Source organism: Photinus pyralis, unplaced genomic scaffold (genome assembly GCF_008802855.1).
Source record: "Photinus pyralis isolate 1611_PpyrPB1 unplaced genomic scaffold, Ppyr1.3 Ppyr1.4_LG7, whole genome shotgun sequence".
Taxonomy (NCBI): domain Eukaryota; kingdom Metazoa; phylum Arthropoda; class Insecta; order Coleoptera; family Lampyridae; genus Photinus; species Photinus pyralis.
This window is the reverse complement of record NW_022170738.1, coordinates 29270440-29281936: the sequence shown is the minus strand read 5'-3', so window position 1 is coordinate 29281936 and position 11497 is coordinate 29270440. Positions and strand designations below refer to the sequence as shown.

General features: G+C 35.0%; 1 protein-coding gene across 1 annotated transcript; it reads right to left on the bottom strand.

The window, feature by feature from the left end:
* Positions 1-295: 295 nt before the first annotated feature.
* On the bottom strand, positions 296-4451 carry LOC116176160. The gene is made up of 3 exons (XM_031494637.1): positions 4273-4451; positions 377-607; positions 296-303 (listed from the first exon to the last, which is right to left on the bottom strand). Exons 1-3 carry the CDS (start codon positions 4373-4375, stop codon positions 296-298), a joined length of 342 nt encoding a protein of 113 aa, XP_031350497.1. The 5' UTR covers positions 4376-4451.
* Between the last annotated feature and the right edge of the window lie 7046 nt (positions 4452-11497).

Sequence of the window (11497 nt, the reverse complement as noted above, 5' to 3'; positions counted from 1 at the left end):
GAGCGAAGCAGAGCATTGCAACACCATACCATGTATTTTCTAATTGGTCGGTTTAATTTAATTAAACATTAATTAACAGAAACTATACGAAACGTTAAAATTAACATTTCACACTGACATTTCTGTTTTAAATTCGTAATTCGTAATTTCGTATGAAATTGCGCTGAATAATAAATTATTAATGGATGTTATTATACGCTTTCAGCTAAGTTTTCCATTACTGAAGTGCTGTATATTTTGTTGAAAAGAATTAATCAAAGACAACTATTATGATAACTATGATATGATCATTACATTATTGCTCTAAAATAAATGTTCTCCAAATTATTAGGTATTGCTTTTCCTTTGAAATTAGTACGCACAAGATAGAACTCACCTATAACTGTAACGAGAATCATAAGACCAAGAAGTACAGATAAAATCCCCATTAAGATAATATCCGTCAGGGGTTCTCCTGTTGCTTCCAGAAGGGTGCCGTTCGACGTTCCATTTATTTGAGTATTGTTCAGCAAGCCGATACATGTTCCGTTGAATAGGGTGCAATTTATCTCCAAAAATTCTTCCGGTGACAACGCGTCGCTCCATAGCGTCGGAAAATTATACGTATCTGAAAATGAACACTATTAGTCCATCGTATCGCGTTCATTTTGTTTAAATTAACCACAAAATTTTCTTATCGGGAAACGTAACTATCTAAATACCGATCTCTTTCTCTCGCAACGTGTGCATTAATTTTACGGTCTAATTTACTTTTACGGTCATTAAAAATCTTGATGGTTGTAATTCGATTAACGCGGACAACAATCGACACCATTCGCGGCGAATGAAAGTCGATTGCCGTTGGCTGATCAAAAGGAAATTTATTTATTGGTTGTTTCTGGGCTTTGTTTGCTTTTAGATTGTATGGCGCACAATAAAGGTTCGATTATACTTATCGTATGGCTTTTTATTGAACCGTTAATCGAGTCGGTACCTTCCGACTGAAAAACTACATTTAATAATCTAACCAACAAGGAGCTGGTGTCACCAGCAAGGCGTAAAATGAAACTACATTTTGCTAAAAACTAACTCTACAATATGTCGACATCACAAATTAAATGTCCTCCCATCTGGGCCTCAGTTGGCAGGGATGTCACCATTTACATTGCACATGTGAATAAAAATATTACTGTGGCCCCACGTTGGGCGCCAAATAAATAAAATAAATAGTGCTGTGTGCAATGACGTACGGCCAACTACAATACCCACAAAACACCTGAAAACACCTGTCCAGCTAACTCAAAAAAACCAAAATTAGAAGTTTTAGAATTTCTCCTCGTACACTTACGGCATTTGCCACAAAGAAATGTCCAAATATTGACCTAAATTAATAATTTGTGAGACTCGGTGGCCTCGATTAACTTCAGAAAATGCCAAAGAATTCGTTACGCAGATTGTGATCAACCTCTGAAATAAATCTTGCATACAAAAAAAAATATGACATGAAATCTCTCTCCGGGTCACACAATGGGTTCGAATAAACACACAGAAAATATTAAAATTACTTACAGTTTTCTCTTTTAATAATCCTAATAATCTGGTAGTGAATGGTTTGCGATATTCAGGTACACTTTGCAAAGACACACAAAAACACTCGCTGGCAGCTTCAGGAAACTAGACTTTGACTTAAAAAAAACTGGACTCAATAACTCGAACTAGCTTGATAACTAGATTAGAAATATTTTCGGCGGCTGCTCTGACAACCCTGTCTTCAACAAAATTAAAAAATTAAAAAGGTCAAACGCCCGTAACTTATTACTACTACACTGACCTCTCCTTCCTTCGATTTACAAATAATGCACCGATTACAATTAGATTAGGTAATGTCGCCTGCAAAGGAACGCATCCTCACTTCCACCGAAAATAATGCGCGAATCGTCGACCACCCGCTTCTCTTATCAGCACTATACGATAATACTCCTTTATCGCAAACGACCAGATTTCCCTACAATTTAACACAATTATAGGCAACAAGTCTAAATAAACGATTTACACGAGTGATACAGTGTAAACAAAATTTATGGAATTACAAACAAAATCAAAAAGAAAAATGACACTGAGACACAAATTCAAGTAAAACGAACCAACTCTGTGTTTATTCATAAATACCCTCCCCGATTTACCTTACCATAGTGAAATAGATACAGGGTGACCCGTCATTATTTTTGGCATTATAAACCGCAATAACGTGTACATGACATTGTTTAAGCAACAATATATGTTTTACAAAAATGTAGCTGTTTTGAAACATATACCTATTGCTGATCGTTTAGTTTAAAATATTCTTAAATGCCAAGTGTGCATTAAAAACTAAACACGCAAAACGACTAATACGGAGATTATAGTTCCACTAATGCGCCACACAGGCGTCGGTGTGTCTATAGGGAGCCCATATATACTTTTTCTATATGGAAAAGTAAGTGTATTTTTAAAAAAATAAGATCATAAACGGGGTCGGTCAAAAAGAGTTGCTGGATATAACCCATTTTCTTTTAAAATGGAATACCCTATATATTTGATCTAAAAAGATCTTAAGGATCTTAAGTTCTCTTTTCAAAACACACCAAAAAATGATATCCAAAAAGTGTTAAAAAACTTGAACAACATAACAACTTCAAAAATATTGTTGAATCTTTCAGAACATTTTTATCCTTTTAAATCAAGACTGATTTTTTATATTTTAGTGGTTATTTTCGAAAAAAATTTGATAGCTCTCTTTGCAGATTAAAATATATAGGATGTTCTATTGAAAAATGAGGTAAGGCGCGATTACTTTTTTACCTGACCCCGGATACTTATTTTGAAAACATGTACATTATTAAAACAATCATGTAGAGAAAACTTTCTAATAAAGATTTTCCTGTATCTTTTTTAAGTAAGAAAATATAAGGCCATTCTGAAAATTTCTTTGATCTTCTCTCGTATCTTATTATCCGCGAGAGACAATTTCAAGGCTTCTGTTGGGGTTCAAACATTTCGGGCAGATTACAGACCTACCTAATGTCGACTCAACGGGAAAACTAGATGGCAACACTGTGTATTACGCAATTTTTTAGTACATTCGTCAAGGTGAGAGAGATCGCATGGGGGGGGGGGTAGTTTTCAGGGAGATTTGTGAATAAAAACAATTACTATTGAAACGAAGATTTCTTATCGCTCGGTATGACTGTATGTTTTGCACGGGACTTTTGTATCGCCAGGTGAAAATTTGGATACTCGTTGAAAGTGAACCTCGAAAAGTTGTACAGGAATTTGAAATAGGCACAACCGTGTTTCAGGTTCCTCACAATTTATTAATTAATAACTTGACAGCCAACAAAAGCACGAATTAATTGTCTGAAACATTTTGGTTGGTTGGCGTTTTGTTTAAGTTATTAACACCTTGCATAAACACAACTTTGAGTAATAAACTAGTTTTTTTAACGTAACCACCCCAGAGAACTGCACAAAGAAATGTTTGCACCTTGAACCCTAATGCTTTCGTGGTAACAATTTATTTAAGCGCGTGTTAATGCGGCAACGGCACTTTAATTTACGCCACAACAAATTTTGTGGAACTTGCGGTACAATTTTCACTTGAACTCTGATGAAAAACTTCAACTTTCAAAATTTGCATATCATGCTGAATAAATTAGTTTGTGTAGAAGACAAGACTGCAAAATCTTATTGAACAGTTTGAGGCAAACTTAAAAGAGAACATCTAAAAACAAAAATCAGAATCAAATTAAGGTAATAGACGCCTCGCTTCGGGTTATAATATTCCTTCGCCAAATATTCGATTACAGTACGGTCGGTTATGTTCGAAACCTCAGGTTGTCTTTAATTTCATTTTCGAACCAGCAGAGCTTTCGCCAATATTCAAACGGCCCCTGCACAATAATTGAATTGATGAGGGATGGGTACACCTGCGAGGACAAGGATCATTTCCTTTCCATTTCGCCCAATTGTTTTACCGAGATGCCTCGGCGATCCGGTCCATAGCTTTATTTCTAGGTTATGATAAAAAGGCGCTAGTGGCTTTTATGCGACGCTTTTGTCATATCGCCATTGACTGATATGCAATTTCATCCAAATGAGGCTGCAGCGGCGGCCTCCCTTTTATAAGCGCTCGCGACGCTTTATTGCCGGATTAATCCCGCAGGGTACGAAAACGTAACGTCAATATTTTAATTTTTCCGGCCTAAGCGTGTCCTTATTAATCAAGGATTCGAACAAATAAAAAAATATACCTACCCTGCGTTGAAGGAGTCGCTTCGGGAAAGATAACGTCGTTTATGTGAAACTCGGCGGTATTTTTACCTCCGGTTGCTGTTTTGAGGACGTTCTGCGTTAGCATGACCACTTGCGACGTCGTTGCAATGGCGACCCCCTACGCCCGTCTGTTAATCTGAAACGAAATAATGTGTTAACGTCTTTTTCTTATTTCCAAAACAATTAGAAATATCAAAGTGGTCTGTGCCATAAAAATAGAGTTTGGACAATCTCTTTGGGACAAGGCGTCTTTCGACTTTCATTCTGTGCTCTAGTAACCATTTATCCCAAAAATGAAATACACAAGTTTTGACAATTTCTCGATACCAACAACTCGCTTGATTTCATTCTACATTAAAACTGTACATAGTGCAAACGTACAAATGCACATAAAGTTTGCGGTTGTATGAACAGCAGCTTGCAAAGTGGTTGGCAGCTTTCCACGAAAGTTATTAAATGATGTTTTGATCACGAGAACATGATAGGGAACTACGCGAAAAACTTCCCCCTGCATTTCAACAAGTTTTTTTTTTGACACACAACGTGGAGAATGGAATTCAGAGGCCAGACGCTTTTCCGGGAGATTATCTTACAATATCAACTGCTCTTCGACTTTAATTTTATTTAGGCGACAATTATTTTTAGTAAGCTTCAAAGCTTTATCGCCACATATGACTCGCTTTATTTATATATTTCCAACAATGTACAGCTTAACAGGTAAGAACCTGAATGGATCTCATCTCAGCAGCAGGTATATTTACTTGTTTTAGCCTTTAGTCTCCGTTACCCTATCGTTACTTTGTGATTCTATTGCACACAAGCCTTCCCAAATATGGATTACGACATATAGTAATACCACAGAAGCTTTACTTACGTAGGTGGATTTTAAAATCGGAACGTGAATCGTGTGTAAAATCGTAGTGCAACAATTTTTAAATGCGTCCCCGTTCAATTATAATTTTTTAATTATGTTTCCTGAAAACAACAGGCGCCTAGTAGGTGGACATTGACTCATTAAAAAAACTGGGGAAATTTATTTACGACCGACCCTTTGCAGGGAGTAGGTAATTTATATCTTTACAGTTATTTTTGAAACTAGACACTTGTGTGAAAAGAGGGCTGTGGAGTCACTGAAACTCAATAGCAGAGTGAAGTTTGTAAAAATGTGCAAGATAGTCAGGCATTATGTAAGTTCAAATTCAGGATAGGAGTACTTCAAGGTTCTCTCTTTCATTTATCGCTGATTAATTGAATGAAATACATCATAATTTGGACGTAGCTTTTATGATTCACGAAACCTGCTTGTGGTGTCATTGTCGTCAAAGAATACATCTCCCATCAAGCGGATAACGCCAATTACTTGTAATTGGAATTGTTTGTGCAGATATGGGAGCAGCTAACGTAAATTATATTAAATTTTGCTTGACTCTTTTGTATTTAACTTCATATTTTAATTTTATCATTTCATGAGTATAAGTTGAAGTGTTTCAGGGAATTTTGTGCTTGTTTGGGGCAGTTAAAAATAGTTGATTGCAGTTGTCAGTTGCGGCTAGAATTGAGCTTTAAATTTTAGTTCTGCCATTTCAGCCCTTAACACCGGTGCAAGTTTCCGTAGCTAATCGTTCCTGAGTACTGCCGCTTATCCGTGAGTTCGTACTAGACCGAAAGTTCAGCATCAGAGGACGAAAAGAATGTTTTTTTCTCAGGGAAATGGTTTGCAAGCAGCTGATGGTTCCTTTGACCTTAGCTTGGAGAGCTACTCCTATTTTATATCAGTATGACAAAAGTGGACATTTTTTAATAAGTTAAATCAATGCACAATTCAATAACGGTTTGAGAATTAAGGAAAAAAGCATTGAGTGTCCATTAATAATTTAGCAATTTACTAATGGAGGCCGTGCTAGTAAACATTTGTGAGAAGTTTATTTGCTGTTTTCAAGCAAACCTTTTGTAGAGTTTAAAAAAAATCAAAAATTGGATCCGTTGCACTGTTTAATTACAATGCTCTGATAAAAAAAACAGAACCGAATAGCTTGCTATTGCGAAGGAGGCTTGTTTTTAATGCATTTTTAATCAATAATGAATAAAATGCATATTTTAGGCAACTTTTTAGCGCAGTTGACATAAAAAGCTAATTCGAAGAGTAGTTCTAACAAAACATCTACAAGACCAAGAAGTACATCTCACAAAAAGTTCTAAAGGAAAAAAAAAACATTGGCGGTATTCCACCAGGGTATATCTTATGCAATTTTACAAAAAAATTCAAGAAATACGTTTTTTTTTGGTCAATTTGAAGAGTAAAATAAGGGCAGCAAGTTTTACTCTCACAGCAAGATTAAGGTTTACTAAAATACTCAGGGAAACTAATCGCGCTGCTCGTTTACGCTTAATTGTGGGTGACAAAAAGTCGAGGAAAACTTCCTAAGGGAAACCTCTAGCAATATTCGATTTTTTCAGTAATACATAATGATCGATCTGATCAAATCTGATCAATATACACGGTAGGTTTTCCAAAATTGGTTATTCTAAATTTCCTTTTAAATCAGTAATTTTCCAGAAGAGTTTAGCGCACATTATTCTGTAACTCTGTATGTTGTATGGCACGATAAAATCAATTCAGTCGCCGGTTTTGTGTGCTACAAGCTCATATCCGTCCATGTCCGTCCGTTGATAAGCGCAGGTTGAATTTTGTGAAGTTTGCAGGGGTGTTCGAAGACCGAAAAATTTTAAATGCGCCTTGAACTGTCGTAGAGCTCAGTGCCGGATTCTAAGAAAGCGACATTTTTTTTTAATAAATTGGTGTTGAGCCGTCGTAGTGCTCATTACAGGTAGAGTCGTGATAATAAACATAGTAATTTTTTCGGGCGTTACGTGGCTAGGATCAAGCGCGATTTCAACAGTTTGAAAGTTATTTAGTTGATAATGTTGAAAGCAGCAAATATTTACGATCACTACGTTGCTTACTTAGGTGTGATACATCTCAATCAAAAACCAGAAGTTAAAAAGTGAAGCCGTTGAATACAGGCGACTAGCACAAGGTTCAGTATTCCAGCTGCGTGACGGAGAAATCCATGGGAAATTTTTACGTTGACTCAGTTACAATTAGGGTAAAAAAATTTGTTATGCAATATAAGACCATCTTAAGAATTCAGCAATTAAATTATAAAACTAATTGTAGGAGATTTTGTGTACTTGCTCAGAGCGAGTTTTGCACTGTTTGAAAGTATGATAATTTATCTAATGAAGTTTCTAACTGAGTTGAAAAATTAGATTCTACGGTTGAAATGAGTTTGTAAAAGAGGTGTTGTAATCACCCTCATTTTATTAATCCAGGAGATCAAAAATTAGATTCAAATTAGGAATCAATGGCCATTAGAAAAAAGGAAAACCCAGTTCTAAATGGCGATACTTTTCTTTTTAAATTTAACACGTAATTTCATTTTAATATGGAAGTTTGTAAAAAGAGCAGAGTTTTGATTAATTTATTATATAAAAAAAATCAAGTCGTAATTATTTACAATAAGGAGATGCACATCGGAGAAGTGACCGGTTAAACCTTTCAGATTTCTAAGAAAGATTAGGTCCATTTGCCTGAGTAAATTATAATTAATATATGCCCTGAACAATATTAGTGTAACATTATGCGCGTTTAAATGGGAATAATTTTCCTGTTAAAAAAATAAATACGTACCATTAAAAGGTGATTTTGATTTATTAAAATTTGTTTCTCAAAATGCTATAATCAAACAAATATTGTTTTAATCAATAAAGAAAAATATAATAAAGTTAATTTTGTGTAACAAATAAACCAAATACGAATAGGATACGAGCCCAGACGCATATGAATTGTGACACATTTACGAATAGATGGCAGTAAAGTGGGCAGTAACATACCCACATTGATTAATAAATACTTATCTAACTTTGGTTCCGACACATTTAGTGGAAAATGTTACTCAAAATTCGCCGTACACTGAATTCTGAATATTTTCGCAACGCAAGGTGGTCATTTGAGCCTTAGGTTTAGTATTTGTTGCACCACCTTTAAGTTATTCAATAATACTAAATAAAAAAAGTAATCAAATAATGCAACACACAGCAAATTTACTTTACACTACTGTTGCATAGTTATGTTCGTTGGGAGAATGCTTAAATCAAGACCGGACCTTATCAGTACTCTTTTCATCGCAATGAAAATATACTGGCGCGTTTAATTAGTTTGTCCTTGACGGTGTACGGCTATTTTAATCTCACTAAGGAAAGTAGTTTGCTTGACGTAAACTATTTATTACTTTCCATTACGTTCGCATTAATCATTACTCTTTGAGTGGATAAAAATGACACATTAGAATTAAATCACAAAATCACAAAAGATTTTACCAGGGATTTTACTTGGTAACAGAACTAAGCATTTATTCCTTGGTATTTCCCGATCGAAAACTTTTACCGGATTAACTATTAGAAGACAGTCGCGATCTTGTTCGATACTCGAAACGTAACGCCGAACAAAAACTATTAATCTGAACCGTCTGTCTCGAGAATCTTTTTCTACCAACTCTTCTAACTAATCTTCTACGATCCAGAGAATAATCTCATGCCTAATTTGCAGTTGTAATGGAATACATCTAATTAAAATAACTTAATATGATCCAAAACTCCGACATCTAGGCTCGAGACACCCCAAATTCATTAATAAAACAATGCTCTTCAGAAATTAAACGACGCATCCATTTCACCGAATGGTCGCTTATTTATTCTTACAATTCCACTACCAAATGATAACTGTGACACCCTATAAATACGTAATGAGAAATCCCAAAATCTCTAAAACTACAACGAAATTTCTAAAAAATTTAGATGCAAATTTAGAGCTACCGTTCCAAAACCTAAATCCTATCTCCAAAAGTAGGTGCATTGCCTAATTTAAGTATAACATTAATCTTCAGAAAGTAACATGCTCGAGTTTGATCAACTAATGTAATTATGGTCAACAACAATTTAGTCCACCAGAATTTTCCATTTTTATACACAATTAAGGGTGCGCCCATTAAGTGCACACCCCCTTTCAGTGAATAGCATTTATTTGCTGCGACCAATTTTGTTTGAATTATAAGTGTATCGCACTAATTAGCTTGTGCACTGATATTAAACTTGTTTTGCGTAATTAAATACAAGTGGTGGTAAATTGCAATGTTAAGCAATTATCTAAATTACTCACCCCGAAACTTGTATAAACGCAGATTTGTACACAGCCACTCTAGTCAACGTTTTCCAAACGTATACTTCACGACACGACCTAATGAATTTAGTAAACGAAAAATTACTACCCCAAAGTGGCCGAAAACGCAAACAAACATGAAAAATGGTCCGTTGAAACTCGCAGCGATAAAAACAGTAAACTAAATAAATAAGATAAATGCTACAATTTAAGGACCTACCAGTCACATACTGAGCAAATTCGCTACTGCTGCCCATTGTTTATAATATATAAGTCGTATAAAACTTTTTAAAGGCCATTACTTGAATCACAGCCCGTTGTTCTCCAGTCGCCCGTTTCATCTTTTGTTGAAAATAAAATACATAAAACATTAAACGCGTTCGCACGCTAGCGTCGCTTACTTATAATGTGGTGTAGTAGATATCGATAATTCACCAAGAAACTCGGCTATAATTTTCGATGTCGGGAAGTATGCCAGTAGCTTCAGGTTTTTGTTTGTTGCGAAATACGCTGCCGTATTTTTTATTTCCAACACCTACAATCGGATTGCGATGTGTTCAAGAGACGCGTGTAGTTCTGGCAGGTGATTTATGTGTCGGATAGATCTAATATAATAACTACTTAGGGATTTAGTGATAAATTTTATGGAAGGTGACGTCGAGGAGCATTTATTTTTCCAAATACATTCCTTAAAATGAAATGAATTTGATTGTCTTCAGTTAATGGTTTCAGAGCAATGTTTTTATTATGTACTGGTTTTCTCTAGAGCAATTCCAACAAATACCTAGAGGGACGCTTTTGACTACGAGTCTTAGTATGTCATATTCGTATTTCTGTTGCGATGCCATATGAATAAATTACGTTCGCGCGTTACTGTTGACGGTTCTTTAAAGTAAATAAAAATAAATAAATTGCCGTTAGAGAATATGCTCCTGTCCCAATCTCCTTTGTTATAGAATTGGAATCTTTGAACAAGATCAATTCCTTGGTTATGCGAGGTTTAAACACTAAAGTGAATATATTTTATCATGAAATCATTGTCAGTTCTTATGATGTAATATGTCTTACTGAAACTTGGTTGAGTGATAGTATCAATAGTGCGGAACTATTCCCGGATAATATGTTCACCATCTTTAGATGTGATCGAAACTATGATGAACTTAATGTTTCTCGAGGTGGAGGAGTCTTAATAGCCGTTAGACATAACACAGCCATTGACGTTTCTATTTTGGACCTAACTTTTCTCACAAACATTTTCAACTATATAGAAATTGTCGGGTGCAAATTGACTTTTGGACATTTACAAATGTATATAATTAATGTTTATATTCCTCCCAACTTATCGTTTAACGAATTTAGTGATTTTATTGAATCATTGTCTCATCTCAATCAGCTTTGTGACGACAAAATAATAATTTTGGGTGACTTTAATCTCCCTAACTTTTGCGGAGAAAATAACCACCTAGACAACAAATGTTATCAACTATTACAGTTTCTTGATTATGTTGGTTGTTCCCAGTTAAATAATATTCGTAATGTGAATAATTAATAGAACACTCGATTTAGTTAACAGTAACTTGAATTTGCAAATCGTTAAAAGTCAGTGTACTGTTCTACGTGAAGACGAACATCATCCGGCGTTAGAATTTCATATCAACTTAGAGTTCGAACGTAACAATAACTTGAAATCAAAGTTTAAACCAAAACTGTATAACTTTAAGAAAGCAGATTATCACACTCTGTACAATGACATTATGAATTTAGATTGGCATTTTCTAACTTCTATTACTGACATTGACACAGCGTGTACTGAATTCTATCGGGTATTAGGTTTGACGCTTGACAAAAGTGTACCTACATATACTAAAAATCATGAACATAAATTCCCCCCCTGGTTTTCACAAAATTTAATTCAACTTATAAACAAGAAGCAAAAAGCGCACAAAAAGTATAAAACCTCTGGTATGTTGTGTTATCAAAATGGATTCA